Source organism: Macrobrachium rosenbergii, chromosome 40 (assembly GCF_040412425.1).
Source record: "Macrobrachium rosenbergii isolate ZJJX-2024 chromosome 40, ASM4041242v1, whole genome shotgun sequence".
Lineage (NCBI taxonomy): Eukaryota > Metazoa > Arthropoda > Malacostraca > Decapoda > Palaemonidae > Macrobrachium > Macrobrachium rosenbergii.
The window spans coordinates 5,231,309-5,253,308 of record NC_089780.1 but is presented as its reverse complement, the minus strand read 5'-3'; the positions used below and the strand labels follow the sequence as shown (position 1 = coordinate 5,253,308).

Sequence of the window (22,000 nt, the reverse complement as noted above, 5' to 3'; positions counted from 1 at the left end):
TACTTAATCTCAACTAAGTTAGTGAGGGACAGGAAAGGAAAGCGGCCTCTAGAGCTTAGAAACGAGCTTCTCTTAGCCTAGAATTCTACCCTAGTCTAGGTTAGAAGGTAGCCCTGCTATTCCTTCTTCCTCTCTTCCTAAATTTTCTCCTGCCACTAGCCCTCCTACTTTTAATCCACCTACTCCCGCACCTAGCTCCCTTGCTTCTGAACCCGATGCCTTTGCCAGTCTAGAGTCTAGGTATCATAAGAAAGTGATCCTACTAGTGAATACAATGGCAGCGTTAGGTGCATCACTGAAGACAATTATGGGAAACATATTCAGACAGCGCCACTTCCCGCAAAGTGACAAGTTATAGTGTTGTGCAAGTGGAGGAGGTGATTGCTTGCCCCATCGGTTCTCTTAGACCAAAGTCACTATCCTGCTCCCCTGAACCTGGGAGAAGACGTACCAAAAGTCCAATGGAGGCCAATGGGGTCAGCCCATGGGCAGTTGCCCCTTCACTCAGACCTGTTGCTGTGTTCCCAAGTATCGGCAGACAACCACTGGAAAGGCGTCTTGACAGGAGAAAGCATTATGCAAGCAGAGGAAGTGGTTTCTCATCCTGCCAGTTCTCCTACACGAAAGTCTCTGTCCTGCTCCCCTAAACTTAGGAGAAGACATGCTGGAAATCCAAGGGAGGCCGGTGGGGTTTGCCCACGGGTTGCTGCCCCCTCAGTCAAACCTGTTGCATGAATATCCCAGGTTTTGACAGACAGCCGCTGGAAAGGCATCTTGGATGTGCACCAGTTTGTTGTCCGACTCTTAAGACTCCAGCCTGGACTTGGAAGCGCTGCAAGCGCTTTCTAGATTCACCTTGTCCATTGAAGAGGCACGCAGGCATGCTAGCTGCTCTTCTCCGATGCCCAATTAGCAGTTAAAGGAGCTATGCGCAGCCCTCAACCTTCCTGCAGCACATGGGACAGTCCGGAGTATTTCACCCCTAAGCGTACTTCTGTTGGGCGCCAGCATTTGGCTCCCAAGCCCCCGTTGATCCCTCTCAGATGCTCATTGTCTTCACTCAAGTGCCCATGTCCTCAAGCATCCTCCGCCAGTTGCCAAGCGCCCAGTGCCAGCTCCTGAGCGCTCAGTGCCAGTTGCTAAGCACCCGCGCCCTCTTCCAACCGCCTGGCACCCGGTTCCGAGCACCCGGCGCCTGCTGCCCAAGCGCCTGGCACCAGCTCCCAAGTGCCTGGCGCCAACTCTTCAGTATCAGTCTACTGCTCGGAGCCCCAAGGGCCCATTTCCGACTGGAGATCTGCTAGGCTATGCAGCTCTCCTTCAATATTTATGGGCAAGCTTTTCCATCCCCTTTTTGGGCACTAGCTAGCCCCTGGTCTCGCCTACCTTGACCTTCCTGATGAGGAGCCATCCAGATGACAGACCTAGGCTCCCCACGATGGTGCTTTCTTTGTCTTCTAGGAAGGCACTCAAGATTACAGTTTGGATTTCTGCTAAGAGGGAGCAAGGTAAGGCCTCCTTTGTCTTTCCTCCCCCACACTTAATCCATAGGAGGTTTCTTTCCTACACCACTGGGGAAGCTCCTTCTTCCTGATGGTCAGTGTTTTCGTCTGTGAAGATTGTTTTTTCGTCAGCAGAACTTGACCTCCTTGTCAAAGACCTCTTTTAGTTATTTGAAGCTTTCAGCTTCTTGGACTGGATAGTGAGAGCTCTAGCCAGGAAGATTGAAGGTTGCATGATTTAGTTCGAGACATCTCCTCAGACTGGCTAGGAGTCTTTCCTGTGCAGACAAGACCATCAGGGTTGGCTCTCGTGAACTTGCGGCTCTTTTCTCTTTGGGGGTTTTGAAGAAGAGAGATTTTTTGGTGCTCCCATTACACAAAAGGAGTCACTCAGGCCTAGAAGTCGGACCACCCAATAAAAGTAGACTTGGGATCTTCTGGCACATTCTTCCAAATACCCCAAGGATTCACCCGTTTTGTTCCTAAGACGGTCTCTCCTTTCCAGCAACATCTCTTTCGTGGGAGTAAGCCCAAGTCCAGTCTAGGACATGCTCCAATGTCTGCTTCTCAGCCAGAACTATGCAAGAGGGGGTCAAGTCCTCGCCCCAAGAAATTATGAAGATGTCCTCCTTGCACAAGTAGGAACCAGTCTTCTCGAATTTTGGGAGAAGTGGAGTATCAAAGGGACAGAACAGTGGATTGTCAAGGTTCTGAGGGAGGGCACTCCATTCCGTTTGTGGAGAGCCATAAAAATGATGGGAGAAGGGACTAAAGGGGGGGCTCTCCACAAACGGAATGGAGTGCCCCCCCTTTAGTCCCTTCTCCCATCATTTTTATGGCCTACTCAAGAGGCTCGGAAAAACTTTTGGCCCTTTCAGGGGAGGTCGTCTTTGTCCTTTGAAAGAGAGCCATAGAAGAAGTCGAGGACATCAACTCAGAGGGCTTCTACTACTGTCTGTTTGTGGTTCCCAAATCATCAGGGTTTGCAGACCAGTCCTCATCATAAGTGCCCTCATTCTCTTCTCCAACAGACAAAGTTCAGATGGAGATGAACCAGTCAGTCCTTTCATCCATTCACCAGGGCGACTGAATGATAATCTTGGATATGCAGAAAGCATTCTTCCACTTCCCCATCCATCCATACTCCAGGAAGCATCTAGGTTCGTTTTCCAGGACACTCTCTCAGGTGACCTGTGTCAGTGTCTAAATGTCTGTCTCCTCTTGGAGTGCCCAGCGCCGGGCACCAGCTCCCACATGCCTGACGCCAGCTAAATCATTTCAGGCTCTTTGCTTTGGCTTCTCTACAGCACCTCAAGTGTTCACCACACCCCCCCGCGAATAGCTAAAATCTGCGAATACTTAAAACCCCTCTAAAAACACTTAGAACTGCCCATTTTGATAGTTTAAACACAAAAAAAAAACCTGTAAAAATGCTTATACCTGAGTATTTTAATAGTTTTATCACAAAAAGTGCATTTATTCATGAAAATCATATGAAAATAAAGTAATTAGTGAATATTTCTCAGTGAAAAATACAGCGAATGGGCAAATTTTCCACGAATAATGGGTAGATATGTTCCACAGAGAAACCCACAAATGCGTGAGTCAGCGAAATGTGAGAACGCAAATACGGGGGGTTTTCCTGTATATCTGGACAACTTCCCTCTTCAACCCCCTTCAAGGGAAAAGTGCACAAAGGATTTGAACATCTCTCTCAGGAATTGGGAATTATCATCTACCTTCAGAAGTCCAAGTTGGCACCATCGCAAGAATTCCTCTATTTGGGGATGAGTCTCAACTCTCAGACTTTCGGACTTTTCCGTCTTCCAAGAGAATTGCCAGCTGCCTTCAGATGGTCCACGAGTTTCTAGCCCCTTCGTCTTGCTTGGCCCATCAGTGGATGAGCCTACTGGGGACTCTGTCGTACATCAAGATGTTTGTCAAGTTAGTCAAACTTCTCATGGGAGTTTTGCAATTCTTCTTCAAGGGCAACTGGAACAGGGAAACACAGCCAGACACCTGCTCGTTTCCCATCAACCCGAAGATCAAGTCAGACTGGCATAGTGGTGGTCCGAACGTAGACTTCCAGGCCATGGTCACCAGAAGAACAGGACTTTCACATCAACGTCAGAGAGCTGAAAGCAATTTACCTAGGTCTTCAGTGCTTCCCGACCCTAGTTCACAACAAGACTGGCAGTCCATTCAGACAATACCACAGCCGTAACGTACATACAAAAGCGAGGCATCACTCACTCATTTTCTCTCAGCCTGACAGCAAGAGACCTTCTACTGTGGACAAATCAAATCAAGTGAGTCTAGTCACTTGATTTATTCAGGACAAACTAAATAGTCGGGTGGATGAACTGAGCCATCGAATCCCCTGGTCTATCGGAATCTGCGATACTATGGGGCAGGCCGACACTGGACCTGTTTGCCACCTCAAGGAACCATCGCCTTCCTCTCTTTTGTTCTCAGGCACTGGACCCTCTAGCATGGGCAACAGATGCTGTACTGCAAGATTAGTCCCACTTGGACCACTACGCCTTTCTGCCCTTCAAGTCTTAGGCTCATTGCAACATTACGATGACTCTCATAGTCCCGTTCTGACCCATAAAAGAATGGTTCCAGGACCTGCTACAGTTGTGGCTGTACTTTCCAAGAATCCTTCCCCTAAAAACTGTGCCTACTCACTTTAAGAGGGTTGTCTGTTCTTGTCCTGACAGGCTTCAGACTGTCTGGAAGCTTTTCAGAGTGTAAAGGTTTTCAAGATGCGCTGCAGATGCTGTTGCAAGATGCAGGCATCAATTTCCTACCTGCATCTTCCAGGCTACGTGGGCAATTTTCCGAAGCTGGTGTCTCAGACTCAACATCTCTTCTGCTGAGATTTCTTTTATCCGAGGAGATCTGGGAATCTCTCATCCTCCACCATTAAGTGTTATCAAGCTGTGTTTAGGTGTTTAAACACAGGGGTCCTGAATCTTTTGTCAATCCTAGATCTTAACGACTAAGCAAGAAAGGAAAATCCGGTCTCTTGGAACCTGGACATAGTGTCAAAGTGGCTGACAGGTCCCTCTTTTGAACCCATTTCATTCCTCTTCATGAAGAAATCTTACTCAGAAGACCCCCTTCCTTGTGGCCTTGGCTACTGCTAACATATTAGCAAGTTCCAAGCCATCGATAAGGGTAGATTTTTTGTTTTCACAAGGAGATGCAATTTGTAACTTTACCTTTTGTCTTTAGCCAAGAACAAGGACCCCCTTCCAAGCCCTGGCCCTGTTCTTTCTCCATCAAGACCTTAACGGATACCTTGGCTTTGAGGAAGAAGAGAGAGTTCTTTGTCCTGTTAGGGCCTTAAGGTATTTCCTGAGCAGGACTGAGAAGATCAGAGGTCCATCCAGTAACCTCTGGTGCTCTTTCAAGAACTGGTCTCGCCCTATGACAAAGAATGCATTGTCCTCTGTCAAAGACTTAATTTCTGAGGCACACTCTCAGATTCAGGAGGACATTTTGCCTACTTTTAAAGTGAAAGCTCATGATGTCAGGGCAGTCTCTACCCTATTAGCTTTCAGGCACATATATCTCTCACTTCCATTCTGCAGTCAGCGTACTGGAATTGCGAACCGATCTTCACATTTGATTATTTGAAAGAAGTTTAAACAGTGTTTGATAATTGCAGTACCTTGGGGCCGTTATCAGTGGCTGGCATGAAATTGAGGGAGGAAGCATGGGAATCCCTCATTTTCTCCTACTATCTCTTTGCCTTGAAGTAAGGTGTCGAATTTTCTGGAGTCGGGGGTGGGGGTTACAATGTACCCAGAGTACCCACCAATCTCAGTGGATGGGTTGAGGTGTTTTTAGTGTAGGTGAAAGCATTGTCTGGTTGTTTTTTATATTGGTACTGTGCCCAGGGCAAGGGCACTTAAATATGTCTTGTCAGTGATCAGGCCTATCCTCTGTTGCAAGACCCCCACTTATGTAGAGGTGACCCACGGCTCAAACGCCATGCCACTACAGTTTAAGATGAGCACCAACCAGAGGCAGTATTCACCTGCAGCCGTTCTCTTACCAGGTAAGGAAACGACAAGCATTGTTTCAATGGTAGTCATCCTTTCTATTTCAAAATTATTATCACACCTTAATGTTTTGGAGTAGAATATGTTCATTCATCCCACCCCCTTATCAGTGTGGGATTCAGCTATGTAATTACTTGGTAAGTTACTTATATGAAAATGATATTTTCATAATAAAATTAAGTTTCATATATACTTACTAAGTAATCACAGAATCAGAGCCCTCCCTCCTCCCTCTAATGGACATTAAGGCACAAACAGAATGACGCTACCAGCGAAGTCATTGCAACGCTCCCATTAAGTGGGCAGGGCATGTCACCTACACTAACTATCAAAGTGCTACCGCAATTTTTAGAAACTATAGCTATGTAATTACTTAGTAAGTATATATGGAACTTAATTTTATTATGAAAATACCATTTTTAAATTATCATTCATTATTAAAAATTAATTTGCTCATTATTCAATTTTAGAGATTTATATTAAAAATGGTTTAATCTTTTCCAGGTCCCCCATAGATATAACAAGTGAAATCCTTTTACCTTTAATGTAACAAGCCTAGTATGCATAAATTATACAAAGAGTATGCAAAAGTAAATAGATGAAGTAGGGCAAATTTTATCTATCTTTACCTATAATTGGGGGAGTTTACAGCATATGTTGTAGGTGGTGAGATAAGTGAAAAGGAGAAGAGATGTTATAGTTTGGAAGGGAAGCCCCTCCCATAAAAATTGTAGGCAACTGTGCTTCTGGGGTTGTCTCTCTTTTTTTATCACTTAACTCTGCTTTTTTCTTAAGATTTTTGGGGTTTCTTTCTTACCTATTCCCTGCCTTATAAATTAATCTTTGTTAAAATACTTCACTTACTACTTATGTACAAAGATATTAATCCAGGATTGACTCCCAACTTCCAGAGGAGCTGTGTATAGATGCCCTAAAAGATTTCCTTGAATATACACCATACCCTCAAAACCTTGAGGGTCATCAGTCCATGGAGATCAGACCCAACACTGATGGCAAAGTTTGACACCAAAGTTCTGCCTTGCTTGACCACATCAGGTGTTTCAATTCTATTGTCCAACTCCATCCTCCAGCCTACAACAAATCTGGCGTTTAATCAAAACCAGGTCATTTTCTGAATTGGTTTACAATGAGATCCTTTCAAGTACAAGGAGAGAAGCACTGGGAAAAGTAGTGTGGGTATTAACTGAGATCCATTCTCCATCTGGGTGTCCTCCCAGGGTAGAAAAACCACCCCATCAATGTTGCCTGATTCTTTTTTGTACCACGTAAGTGCTCCTCTTACTCCACCAGAGTGCTGGGGTATCACGGGGATTCAGCTTAGTGTCAGGACAAGCTATTAGAGGGGCATTTTATGGACAGAGGGTACCAGAAAAGTACTCTATCATGTTACAAGATATAGAGAAAAGATAGTGGCAGGTATGTCAGAAGAATTTGGGGTTAATTTTGGTGTTAAATGAGGATCATTTAGCTGTTTATTACATGAAACAGTATTGGCAGAATCTACAATGAGTGCAGAAAATGGTGCCAGAGATTAAAACAGTTTGTGCTGTTAAGGTGAAGAAAAACCTGGAAATACTAAAGGGAAGACAATCAAAAGGCCACAGACATTAGGGGCTTGGGATGGTGAAATCAGTACGGTACAGTTCACAGTGTACCAGATTTTGTGACCTGAAAAAATTGTTGCTCCTTATTTTATTCTGAAAAAATCTTAAAGGATGAGTATTTGTAACTACCCTTTCTTGATGCTTAACTGCAGGCAAAAATAGTTAGATTGATACTTAGACTTTTATGTTGTGCATTTTGATTGCTGTATGAATAAAGACTAATGAACATTTTTTCCCCTCTTTCCTCTATTTTCTAGGGGTCTGTGACCATACAGTATAATAAACTCCATGCTGATCCAAAACAGGGAAAGACTTTGGACATTGCCATGAAGAAAGTGAAACATCGATTAGTAGAGAACCTTTCTTCTTCTACTGCTGATGCCCTTGGACTCTCTCGTGCAATTCTATGCAATGATTCTCTTGTCAAGAAACTGGAGGACCTTCAGCGAACAGAAGATATGTACCAGGCTCTTATGGATCATACAAAAAGATTACTGAAGGCTTTCTTTGATTTGGCCATAGTATATAAGAGTGAGTATGATGCTTTATGTGCAGATTATATAAGAATGAATGACTTTCTCTATACACAATGAGATCTAAATTACTGTGCAACAGTTGTATAAGGCTTTCAGGTAAATGCATGACTCCTTCAGTGTTAACCTTTCAATATTCAGTCCAAACAATACATCTCTACCTATGTCACTGTCCAAGGGACTCATTGCAGTATGCTTTTGTTAGTTGAATTTGTAGGCCTGCTCATTTCAGCTTTTCATTTTTAGCAGTACAGGTTCACAATCCCGTATCCAAAATCGCTGGAGCCAGCTGCTTTTCGGTTTTTGGAATTCGGATTTCGGAACTGAAGCTTGCTCCATAGATATACTCACACATTTTATTTCCAACAAAATCATTCTGTAGAAATAAAAAAATATACAGACAGCAACCTTCAAAATGTATTATGTGAGTTGCATTTTTTGCAGATTACACTAGGCTGTGCTTTTGTGTGTTGCATTTCGGTAGATTATACTAGGCCAGGCTTCCTATGTATGTCTCATCTTTGGTAGATCCCATTGATAGTGCATATGTCATATAAGTTAGCTTATTGACCAAGTACAGTAGTAGGCTTAGAAGCTAAAGTTTATGCTAAATGTGAATCATCATACATTTACTCAGGCTTACGAAACTTATGGCTTCTATAATAATTCATTACTAATTCTTATGTTTAACAACCTCTTGGTATTTCATGAAGAACACTGGTATAACAAGAGCAAGTACTGATATAAACAACCGAAACGAGAAACAAATGATTGGCAACGTAATTTACCGTAACTATGACAAGTTTGTTAAGAGTTGTATAAAGCTGTCTTGTTAAAACTTGGTGATTCTCAGTGGCGACTTCCATAAGTAATAATGAAATATATTTTTATATTTTTAATTTTACTTCGCCCTTCGTGCAAAGAGAAAATCTTGAGAAAGAACACCACTAAAATAAAGCTGCAGGTTATAGCTCCAGCTGAATAAAACGAATGATTGGAGGCTGCAAAAGCTTTTGAAATAGGGGGAAGTGATATCTGAAATTTGCAAAATCACACCTTTACTTCTTTTGAATTTTATTGCTTCTTTAAATCAGGTAATCTGCATTTCTAAAACCCAACTTTGTTAATTTACAAGAAAAATGTATCTCCGAATTATGTTTCATCTAGCAACTAATGGTAATGAAGAGGTCAGTAGTATTCAATCAGCTGAGATTTTGAGAATATAAACAATACTAAATGCAAATGGCGCTTGATTGTAGTGTTTATATTCTGTAATTTGATGATAATATACATGCAATATGCCGTTATTGGATGCATTAAGCAAAACAGGTTTCATTCAAATCATTATTATAAATATAGCTTTATTGTTTGACTTTCACAAATGGATACTTCCCTCCACAAAAAGTGTTATTTAGAGCTTTTCGATTTTAGAATTACAGATAACAGATTGTAAACCTGTATTAATTTTCTTGGCATGTTTGCTGTACAGCTAGACTTCACTAATTTGGCATATGTGAGACTCTTGCCATATTTGCACAAAATTTTTATGTATCTTACAAGTTTTTACAGCCTAGGTTATGCTAAGACCCACCTAAGCTACCAAAGCAAATATTTTTGCAAAGCTATAACTGCTTTAAAGGTGTTATGTAACTCACTTTTATTTATAATTTAATGGTTATCATAAGAATGATACAAACAAATTTACATTGTAATGAAAAATCAAGTTGATTTCAGGCTAGGCTAGGGTGACTTTGACACCAACATTCATAATCTGTAAGGTAGACATTGTAATAAACCAATTGCCACCCTGTACAGCGGTTAGTGTATTAATTATTGCAAAGTTGTAAAGGCATGAGGCAAACTGTATAATCCCTTAATGCCATTTTTTGTAGTTTTGTTACATAGCAAATTATAGAGCACTAAAAGATTATGATGGCAAAAGTACTGCTGAAAATTTTAAACAGCTGTTGCCATTTATTGAAGCAAATGTCTTGATGAGAGATCATATGTAGAAAAGTTGTCTAGATTAGTAAAAAAAAATTATTTATGAAGATATAAAATTAAGAGGTAAAGAATGGTAACTGAATGAATATTTAGTAACTATAATAAGGACCATCACTGTTTTCATAAGTATACTCAGGATACTGTATTGTTGAAAAAGATTATCGCTTTCAGTGCTGTTTGATGTAAAGGACCTTTATGAAATTCTCTACTCATGTCTTGTGCTTTATCTTTCACGTATTCTACTCATCTCCAGCCTCCCTCCTAATAGTTCCCACCCTAGTGAGTCTCCCAACTCTTGTTGTGTCCACAGGATGACACTTGTCGTGTACTTTTCTCCCCAGGGGCTTGTGAAGGACATGTCCAAGCCATCTCCATTTCCCTTTCATCATTATCTCATCTTCATGTGGAATCTGTCATGCCATCTGCTTTCTGATATTTGTACAGCTTTCTTTTTAAATTGACAAAATCATTTAGAGATACATTGGTACCTTGGTACTTAGATTTTATCTGTTCTAGAAGGTCAATCTGTCTGAGTAGTGAATGAATTTTTCCCATAAGAATTAATCCATTCCAGACCCGAAAAGTACAAAAAGTAAAACCATTTAAACTCAAAATTTAACAAGCCTAACATGCAGAAATCATATAAAAAGCCTTAAGAAAATTAATAGATGAAATAAATGCAAATTTATTCTCACTTTATGAGTACAAAGGAGAGTTGATGGCATATATGGAAGTTTAGAAGGTGAAGAGAGAGATCATTGTTTGGAAAGGTAGTTCCCTTCCATAAAATCACAGGCAACAGTGTTTCTGGGGGTTGTATCTCGTTTTGAGACTCAACTACCCCATCAACTTGGGACAGCCTTAATGTGGTGAAGGGGCTCTTGAGCCTAGAATTTGTTCCTGGGTTCGAGCCCAAGAGTCCTATCTATTATTAATCATTAGTTTGGATTAAGTCTTGTAGAACTTTCCATTTTTGGTAAAATGAATTTGACCTGATAAATAAGAAAATGTATCATAGCTGGACTGGGGTTTATATCTCAAGCTAATATAGGCAGTCCCCGGGTTACGGCATTTTGATTTTATGGCGCTTGGCTCACAGTGCCGTTAACCTGATTTTACAAAGCCATAAGCAGTTTTATGGTGCCATAAGCGGTTCTGCGGTGCCATAACCCAGTTTTATGATGCTTACGGCACTGTAAACACCATTTATTCACATCATTATGATGATGTTCCGGTTTAAGGGATTTTTCGGGTTACAGCGCGCTGCCGGGAATGGAACCCCCACCATAAACCAGGGACTGCGTCTAGTGGGGAAAAAAAAAGTAAGTATACCTTAGTTTAACCAGACCACTAAGCTGATTACCAGCTCTCCTAGGGCTGGCCCGAAGGATTAGACTTATTTTACGTGGCCAAGAACCAATTGGTTACCTAGCAACGGGACCTACAGCTTATTGTGGAATCCGAACCACATTATACGGAGAAATGAATTTCTATCACCAGAAATAAATTCCTCTAATTCTTCATTGGCCAACCGGAGACTTGAACTCGAGCCTAGCAGAATGCTAGTCGAGAACTCTACCGATTTGTCCAACGAGGAACTATCTAGTGGGAACTGTGATAGAATCATCAACTACCTGATAATGTTTGGACTTAAGGGGTATCAATGTGATTACGGTATTCACATTCATACCTCAGAGGCAGAACTGTTCTGCAGAGCTGGGCCATGGATTTCAGGGGTGGTGTGGTTGTGGGGATAGGACTCTCAGCATTCTGTCCAGTTGCCTATAATATGATTAGGGTGGGGATGATTGTATTCTTGTAATACTCCTAGTCCCAACAAGAGGGTTTGGCTTACACTGGAGTCACCTTGTGTAGTGCCATCCCCTGTGGGGAAGAGTGGGGAGTGGACATTTGGGAGTTGGCTCTTACTGGTGCCATAGGTAGAAGAATAAACTATAAACTCCATAAAAGGCTTATGATATCTTTTTAAGATTTTAAGTTTATTTTTTTCTTTCGATTCAGTCTTTATGGGAAGCAATAAAGAAACGAGTACCCCTGGACCCTTTGATGATACCCTTTTGGCACTGATGACGACCTCTGCACCCTCCTCTGACAGTACATTTGGATATTGCTAGGAAGCCTTCTAGTGTAATTACACTGAAATCCTATTTTCCAGCACAGAGCAAAGAGAAATTGAACAGAAATGTATGTGAAATAGGACCAGGAATGGCCATTGAATCTAGGTAAGAAGATGGAGATGGGGAGAGAGGGGGTAACTCCTCACTTGTCTTTTCTCTTACCACTTCACTCTTTCTTCAGCTTCCATCAAGAGAGGAATCTTCACCTGTCTCTACCCTGTATGCTCACTGGATGTTGGAAAAGTAGCTTGTTCCGATTATTCCCTGTTTCCTTATTCTTTTGCCCTGTGCCTTGACTGTATATTGTGTCTTGTGGTTGTGTTTTTTCTCAAGTATGGAGAAAAAAACATGACCATCATTGGTGTGGGTGCTGTGGGTGGCGATGCAATAGCTTCATATGTCCTATATTGGTAGACCCATATGTTTCATTCTAACTGTAGGGGTAGTGAATGTATGAATTCCCCTCCCTGCGAAGAATGTGCCTCTTGGACCTCACCTAAGTGGGAGAAATGGTAAGGGAAGGAGGAAGGCCAGGAAAATTTTGCCGTGTTCCTCGGGGTTAACACTCCTCAAATGACACCCCTTGACTTTGGACCATATTGTCGTGGTGAAGGGGCTCTTGAACTCCAAGAACTCGTTCCCAGGTTTGAGTCCAAGAGTCGTATGTATATTGTTACTAGAAATGGATTAAGTCTTGTGGAAATTTCCATTCTTGGTAAAATATATATTTGACCTGATAAACAGGAAAAGGTATCATAGCTGGGACTGGGGTTTATATCTGAAGCTAATAGTGGGAACTGTGGTAAGATCATCAACTACGCAGTAATGTTTGGGCCAGAGGGATTTCAATGGGATTTTTCACATTGATACCTCAAGGGTGGAACTATTCTGCAGAGCTGGACCATGGATTCCAGGGGTGGTCTGGTTTTGGAGACAGGACTTTCAGCATTCTGTCCAGTTTGCCCATAATATGATTAGGGTGGAGGTGATGATATTCTCATAATACTGTCATTCCCAATAGGTAGGTTTAGTTTACATTTGGGCCACACTAAATGTGTTGTGCCATTCCTTGTGGGATAGGGCAAGGAGTGGATATTTGAGTCACCTGTTCTTGGTGCCATTGGTAGATGAATGAACTCCAGGAAATTCAGATTTATTTTTAAAATTTTCAGGTTTATATATATATATTTTTTGTCACTTTGAACTTTATGAGTAGTAGTAAAGAATCGAGTCCCCCTGGACCTTTGATGATACCATTTTGGCACAGATGATGACCTCTGCACCCTCCTCTGGCAGTATTTGGAAGAGGGTAGGAAACTTTCTAGTGTAATTACATTGGAGCCTTATGCTCCAGCACAGAGCAAAGGGGAACTGACCAGAAACATATATGAAATGGGACCAGGGATATTTGAAACCTTTTATGATAATTATTGCTGATCTTAAAATGTATTTTATCGGTATGTGCGGGGTGATTATGTTGTTCAGGGCCTTGGCTATTTTATAGGTGGTGGATGCAATCTGGAATGTAATAAGTCTGAGTGGGTTATTGTTTTTTTGGGTCTTTACTGTGCCATAACAATATCCAGGGCTAAAGTCTCCCACGATGTTCGGGAAAATGTTTTCATGGCATTGTGCGTTAACCTCCTTTGCTAGTCTTGCCATTTTCTTCTTCAACTGGTCTGTAGGCTCTTTGTGGAGTTTAATGAATTGTGTGGTGTCATTTAATTTTGTCCATCTTCTCATCATACAGTGAACCCCTGTATTCGCAGGGGATGCGTACCCCCCCTGTGAATAGCTAAAATCCGCGAATACTTAAAACCCCTCTAAAAACACTTAGAACTCCCCGTTTTGATAGTTTAAACACAAGAAAAACCCTCTCAAAATGCTTATACCTGAGTATTTTAATAGTTTTATCACAAAAAGTGCATTTATTCATGAAAATTATATGAAAATACAGTATTTAGTAAATATTTCTCAGTGAAAAATACCGCAAATGGGGGAATTTTCCGGGAATAACGGGTAGATATGTTCCACAGAGAAACCGGTGAATGCGTGAGTCCGTGAATCGTGAGAACGCGAATACGGGCGTTTACTGTATTGTTGTCTGTACATTACCACATATACAGGCGGTCCCCGGTTTCTGACGGGGTTCCGTTCTTGCGCTGTGTCGTAACCCGAAAAATCGCCGTAAGCGGAAAATCGTCGAAAAATCGTCAAAAATCATAAGAAAACCTTACTTTTAATGCTCTGGGTGCATTGAAAACGACGTAAACTGCATTATTATTGAGTTTTACATCAAAAAAACCTTCAAATTATGATTATTCTGCCGTTTTGGGGCCATATTTCTTCCGTTGGATTGGCGTACGACGCGTCGTAACCCCGGAACATGCATCGTAAGCCAGGAAATAATTTCTGATGAATATATTTGAAAAGCGTCGTAACCTCGGAACGTCGTAAGCCGGAACCGTCATAAACCGGGGACTGCCTGTATAACTGTTTTGTCACCTTTGCATATAATTATATTTTCTTTATAGGTTCCTTAGTGGCTTCTTTTAAACTAGTCGTTAATATCTTGCTTTGGTGGTGTCCTCTTGTCTTGTTGGCCTCTCCCAGTAGCTCTTCAGTGCACTTGTCTTCCATGTTGATTTTGCCTTCATGTTAAATTTGTTGCAAGTTGTCAATCAATTTTTCTATGTTCATTCGTTTTTCATGTTTATTTGTTCTTCCAATGTAATGGCAATTTAATTCATAGTTTAAGAATTCTTTTTGGTCGTCGGTGAGCTCTGTTTCTGCCAAGTTGATGTAGCCGTCTTTTTGTTGTTCATTCCTCACCCTGCCACCATATAAGTTGTGTAGTTTCTCTGAGTGTCTGGTGTCTGAGATTGCCTCATGTCGTCCTTTTTCCTTCCTAATGGCATTCTTGATGTACTGTTGTTGTTGTGCATCTGCAGGGTTGCATATGGTCTCCCATCTCTCCCTCTTCTCTTGTTGCAGTGTTCTTAATTTGCTGGTGACGTCTGTGATCCTCTGTTGGAGAATTTCTTCTATCTCCTTCCAGGTGCACCTCTGCTTACCACTATTCCTTATGTTTTTCGGGCAGTTTCTCTCACAATTTTTGTCGTAGGCAATCACCTTTGTGGCACTGACTTCTTTGATGCAGACTTTTTCGTATTTCCTTACTTCTGCTTTTAATGCTTCTTCAAAGTTCTGGATAAGTACACAGAGTTGTGGTGTGTTTTCCATTTATTTAAAATTGCTACTGACCGTTTCACCTGAGTCTCAGGTTTTTTCAAGCAGAACTAACATTGAGATTCTCCTGTTTTATGTATACCAAACCATCAGCTGTAAGCAGATTATGGGAGTTGCCAAATTTTTATTTACAGTGTTTAATTTACAGTACATTAGGGTGGTTAGTAGTCAACGGAATATTTACATAATGTGTTATTACAAGGTATATGATGTTATAAGTATTGGTTTTACGTTCTATTTGTACTTCTTATGTTCCCTATGAAATTATTGATTTCTTCGGTTGTGGCATTAGGGTGTGTCGCTCTTCTCTGCGGGTGACCTTGACCCTGGTTTCTGGACCGTGCAGAGGGTAAGTTTCTTTCGGCTTCCAGTTGGGTATTTAAACTGGGCTTATTTGTGGCTATGCATACTGCTTCGGTGATTGTTGTGTCCCGATATGAATTGCATCTGTATTTTATTTTTATGTTGTCTATCAAGTCTTGTAGTGTTGGTTTCTTGTTGTGTTTGTCTGTATAGGGTAGCGGATGTTCTGCCAATGTAATTTTCCCTGGAAGGACTACATTCCTCCTTGGGACAAATAACTGATAGACAGTTTGCAACAAATTGAACATGAGGACAAAATCAACATGGAAGACAGGTACACTGAAGAGCTACTGGGAGAGGCCAACACGGCAAGAGGACACACCCAAAGCAAGATATTAACGACAAGTTTAAAGGAAGCTACTAAGGAACATAAAAACAACAACCACATAATTATAGGCAAAGATGACAAAGCAGCTATATACGTGGTAATGTACATACTAGAATACGACGAGAAGGTGGACAACACATTCAATGACAACACGAAATTCATTAAACTCCACAAAGACTCTACAGACCAGTTGAAGAAGAAAATGCCAAGACTAGCAACAAAGGAGGCTAACACACAACGTCATGAAAACATTCTCCCAAACGTCGTGGGAGACTTTAGCCTTGGATATTGCTATGGCACAGTAAAGAAGACACACATATATATATTATATATTTTATATTTATATATATTATATATTATATTAAAATTCTATATATATATATATATATATATATATATATATATATATATATATATATATATATATATATATATATATATATATATATATATATATATATAATTAATTTGTTTCATACTAACCTGCAGAACTAATATTTGCACGTACCTTTTGTGCCCATAACTGGTCAACAAACCTACCAACACTTGATCTTAAACATTCAATACAAATATAAAAATACAGCATATACTGTACAGTATATGCATACTGTATAATACAGCCACATATATACATATATATGTAAATATATATATGAGGAACTTATATCCCAAAACAATAGGCAACAAGCCAGTTGGTCTCTATGAAATTAGAGTGGTGTTGCTTGTTCCTGTTTGTTTAAAGTTAAAACAACTCGATCCCCCCAGCATTGTGAAGGGACAGACCTCCTTCCAACACGAAGCAATTCGTTTCTTTGTTGCTGTCCAGTGCACACGGATGCTTGACAGCTCTTTGTTGTATTGGCCGGCAATCTGACTTTTAGTTATTAGTGCATCAGTCTGCATTATTATGGGGGATTTATCTAGTCATAGCAGCATGGCTTCATCAGCTTCAACAAACACAAGGCGATCTACTTCTCGCCGCAAAAGGCTAAGTCTTGAACTTGTTTTTGAAGGTCATACTGTCTGTTCTAATTGTAGGAGGTATGACTGCTTCGAGATTAGCTGTGATCAGTGTAAGGATTGGTCTGATTTGCAACATCAGGAGTATGTGTCTTACATTAAGTCAGTACTTATTAGGAGTAGTAGGAAGCGTAAGGTTAGAGGTAAGCGTGTGGCTTCAGACGTGCAAGATGGTATTGTAGGCACTCCCCCTTTCTTACCCAAGGATATGCAAGTTTTTTCAGAGTTACCAGATCTTGCAGTGTTACCAGATTAGTGCGAGAAGGTAGATGGTTCGGTTAAACCTGTTACATCGTGTGTCTCTTAGGCAGGCCGAACAATGAGATTGGGTGTATATTTCGATGATTTGAGCTCTATCCTTGGTAACTATAGAGATCATGTAGATAGTTAGATCAAGGATTTAGCTGATGTTGTTAGGGATTTGGTTAATCATGTATATTCCAGCCCCCCTGGTCCTGTTTTGGGTTCACATGTGAGCAATCCAGTCGCAACACAGTCGGTGCATTCAGTACCACACCATTCCACAGGTATTGGCAGTGTTCTGACTGGAGTGCATAGCAGGACCGTGGTTACTAGAGTCTCCCCTTCCCTGATATTCTGCTAGATGGGGATAGTGATGTGGATCTTGAAGGCAATTGGGAAGATCCGGTAGGCCTAGGTCGGGAGTTTGTTACCAAGACTTCGTTTCAGGCTGCGTGATTGTGTATGTTATGGGATGGGCAAGCTCTTAGACCTGTAGCAGGACTATCGCCTATGCAGATTTGTGGATTCCATGGGGTTAAGTCAGGATCTGGCTCATCCAGTCATATGCTTGATGGTTGGGGGAATTATCCACCTCGACCAATTATTGTTCATTCTGAGTCAGGGTATAGTTTGGTTTCTAGTGTGGGTAATAACCTTAATGCTCGTACTAGTTTTGGGAACTTTAAAGAGAGCGGATCACATCCAGGCATTAGGTTTTCGCCTAATGTGAAGAATAGTGTTGCCATTGGTAGAAAGAGGAAGAATTTTTTTGGCAGGGTGAAGTCTTCTGTAGAATCCCTTCGTGCTCTGGCTATTAGAGTGAGGTCTCAGTTTGGGTCGCAGCAGACTGAGTCGTCCTTACAGCCCTCGGTTGCTACCTCTTCGTCAGTCGGGGTGGAGAAATCTCAGGAGGTGATTGTTTCTGACAGGAAGGGGATGATCAGGACTCAGTTCCTACCTTACCGGATATTGCAGAGATTGCTGAGAATTTTTCCAGTAAGACTTGTGATTATGGGGTTGGATAGACAGCCTCAGTGGAAATGTATAGGGGCATGCAGGAGTTTGTTATGGAACTATTCCCTGAGGCTAGAGGTCTTTTGGTTCAGGATTAAAGTGTTCTTCAGGTTAGGGTTCCAGGTTTGTTGGGGGAATGTTGGAGGAAGCATCACCCTCTTCCCTTCCACAGTGGAACCTTCATGAGAATGTTAAAATGGCAGGGGACATTGCTAATTGCCAAGGTTTTTGAGGGTAAACCAGCTATTCCCATCTCTGCTTTGACATCCAGGAAGAAATATTTTAGTTTCAGGATCCTCAGCTCAGACCTTGAATGAGAATATGGTTCGATGTTTTATCCGCATGTGGTAAGTCTTTAAAGGCTCAGGTTGGGATTGCAGTGGATGATTGTTCAAAGGTGGAAGGGGCCTTGGGTACCATGACGGAGATTGTTAATTCTTTAGTTTGGGTCTGGTCAGCAAACAATGCCCTTGTCTCAATTCCTGGTCTTGTTGAAGACAACCTTTCACTATACCATCAATTGGTGAATAGTTTTAATACATCCCTGAAACAACTTATGTCAGAGGTGTTTAACCTTAAGTTCTTTCTTGTGGCTAAGTGTAAGGACTTTTATTTAGGACATGCCCCTCCCACTCTTTCAGACCTAAACAAGAAGAAACTTAGAGCATCGTCCTTCGGGGCGGGGAGGGGGGGGTTTCTTTTTGTTGAGGCAGTTCTTGAAAAAGCCCAAGATGATTCTACTCTTGAGGTCAAGAGATGTGATCAAGCATTGCTTTCTCATGTAGTTAAGCAGAGTAAGAATAAGCCTACCATTGTCATTCACCAGCCTTCTGGTTCTCAGAAGCCCCAAGCTTCGGAGAAGACGAAGCAGGTTTTGCGGGACCAGTCTGGGGGCCTTCATAAGAAATTTAGAGGAGGGAATTCTCAGGGTTTAGGTGTTGGAAGGGGTAATTCTTCTGCTTCTTCTGGTGGGCAATGGTGTGCTTCGCTTGGTAGGAGGCAAAATTTTGTGAAATAAGGGCCATCTCCTTCGCGAGGAGCAATAGGGGCCAGTTAGGACAGTATGGGAGAGTTTGGGAATCCTTAGGAGTGGAACAATGGGTCATCCAAGTCCTCAAGGAAGAGTATATGGTTCCCTTGGAGTCTGCTCCTCCTCCTCTGTCAAATACCCCTATCCGATACAGTTATTCTCCCACTTCGACCAAAGGGAGAGCTCTAGAGGCCGAGATAAATTCCTTAGTAATGAAGGGAGTGGTGGAACCAGCTCCACTTCCATCGAAGGGGTGCTGCAGTCAGATGTTCACTGTCAGGAAGGCAACGGGAGCTTGGAGACCTGTTATAGATCTCTGTCATCTCAACAAGCATGTGCTCAGGACTTCATTCAAGATGTGGAGACACCCAGATCAGTCCTTGCAATCCGTCAGGACGATTGGATGTTCTCCATCGATCTCATGGATGCATTTCTTCAGGTCCCCATTCACCCTCAGTCTTGTCATCTTCTCAGGTTTTGTTGGGACAGGAAGGTATGGCAGTTTCGGGCAATGCGTTTTGGCCTCTCCACAGCCCCCCAAGTATTTACTCTGTTGATGACCCCAGTGTCAGGTCGCCTTCACTCTCGAGGCGTTCAAGTACTCAGGTACTTGGATGACTGACAAATTCTTGCAGCAGCCTGAAAGAGTCTTTCCATGCAAATGAGATAGTTCTAAGTCTGTGTTCTCATTTAGGTTTAACAATCGATCTCAACAAGTCAGATTTCATTCTGAAGCAGGAAGCTATATATTTGGGAATGAGGATTCAGACTATAGTTTTGAATGCTTTTCTGATGCAGAAACGAAAGATACAATTCAAACCTGCATAGGAGAGCTTTTGGGTCAGGAAAGTCCCCTGGTATCATACAGAGGGAATTTTTCCAAGAGGAATACGAGAGTTCGATGAAGGGGGTAAGAAAACCAAAACTAGCTCTCGTACACCATACTGTTGCCCAAGATCCCACAGATAAGGCAACTGACTAAGAGTATGTACACCATTTTGTTATTTGTAGGGGAGGCCTTATAGGCCCAATATAGTTCCTCCATTACCTGAGTTAAGGGTGCAATGTAAGCAACCTTTTAATACCACAGGCGTGGACTACACTGACGCATTATGGGTTAAGGGAAAAGGACAGAGCCCCGAGAAGGCTTATATCATCTTATTTACATGCCCAATAACCAGAGGCATACATGTGGAGCTAGTTGATGACCAGTCCTGTGACTCATTCCTCATGAGTCTTAGAAAATTCTGCAGCAGAAGAGGTTTCCCAGCACTCACGTTGAGTGACAACGCCACCACGTTTGTAGCGGCATAAGAATACCTAAAGACCATGTTGGAGAATCCCAGGGTAAAGGAATATGTGTAAATATAAAGTGTAACTGGAAGTTCGTTCCAGTGAGAGCACCATGGTTTGGTGCTATATAGGAAAGGCTGATAGGACTTCTGAAGTCAAGCCTAGAAAAGATCGTAGGCCAAGCCTTGCTCAGTTTTGAGGAACTGACCTGTGTGCTGGTGGAGCTGGAAGGAATTATCAATGACAGACCATTAAGTTGCACGCCTGGGGATTTGAATCAGCTGGAAATTTTAACCCTTAACCATTTGATCCTTGGACAAAAGCTTAAGTCCTTCCCAAGAGAAGTAGTAAATTGGGAAGAGATCTCCGGTGACCCTACCTATGGACGGAGAGAGTTCACCGAGAAAAGATTCCTGTATGTGTCCAAGTTATGTGATGACTTGTGGAAGAGATGGGAGAGGGAGTATTTAACAATGTTAAGAGAGACCCATCGAGTAGGAATAGTGCATGGCTCTTGGCCCAGGATGGGGAAGTTGTCCTCATTCATGATGAGGGACCAAGGAGCAAGTGGAAGTTGGGCCAAGTGATGGAGTTACACATGGGAAGAGTCAAGGTCCCAAGAGTGGCTACTCTAAGAACGGCACATAGCCAGCTTATGAGACCTGTAATTAAGTTATACTCCTTAGAGCTGTGGCAAGAGATAAGGGAAACTAATCCTGTGACAGATGACATTCAGTCAAGTACCCGCCCGAGCAGAAGAACTCCTCAAATAGCTGCAGAAGCCAGAAAGGTATTGATAAGAACAGGACTATTGTAAATAATGTAGGCATAAGTTTTCTTGCGGGGAGTATGTCAAAACTTTGATAAGAGAGATTGTACTTTTCCGCAAGTTGTGGTATACCTTTATGTGTTCTCTTTAACTTTACATAAAGTGGAAATGCGTATTATGTAGAAGAAGGATGTTATCTTTTCTTGTGTTTGTATTTAGTAATGAAAAACGTTGTCTTGGCTGTTTCGCGTATTTAATTGTAAGTATACGTGTAATAATGCTTAACTACCGGTATCGGTTGTTTGTCCGGTGGTTAGTCAAAGGTTTGGTGTTGGTCAAAGACGGCAGTGAAGTTAGTCTCTTCACAGTTTTGATGCAGTGCAGTTCGAGCTAATAAGGACTCAAGAATGCAGCCATAGTTGTCGGTGCCTTCAAGTACACTTAAGTATTCCTATTCATCTTAAAGTACATTTAGGGAAAAGTTCCTTTAGGATATATGCATATCTGAATGTAAGGAGAATTTCTTGAGGTGTGCTTTGGACGAGGGTCACGAAATAGAGATTGTGCTCACGCCAATCTGACTACTGTATTTCAAGCTAGGAACATTGAATGTGCCAACAGTAAGTTTATATCGTTTGTTTAGTTAATATACACAGCAGAATGCATTGATTTAATCACAATTTGAACTATCATAAGAATGAAGTAACCTGGATGTTGTAGTATAAGACTTAGGCTACGATTAGGTTAGTGCGTTTCGAATCGTTTAGGCCATTCGATAACACTGACGGTTTGAAATGCTCTACTTATTCTGAATGA

At 41.7% G+C, this 22,000-nt stretch overlaps 1 protein-coding gene across 8 annotated transcripts in view; it reads left to right on the top strand.

The window, feature by feature from the left end:
* PICK1 (protein interacting with PRKCA 1) overlaps nucleotides 1–22,000 on the top strand; it is a 159,352-nt gene that overhangs the window by 113,196 nt on the left and 24,156 nt on the right. For all 8 annotated transcript variants that reach the window (XM_067082969.1, XM_067082967.1, XM_067082966.1 and 5 more), the window contains one exon: nucleotides 7,458–7,731. In XM_067082969.1, coding sequence (XP_066939070.1) covers nucleotides 7,458–7,731 — 274 coding nt within the window. The remainder of the gene's footprint in view (nucleotides 1–7,457; nucleotides 7,732–22,000) is intronic.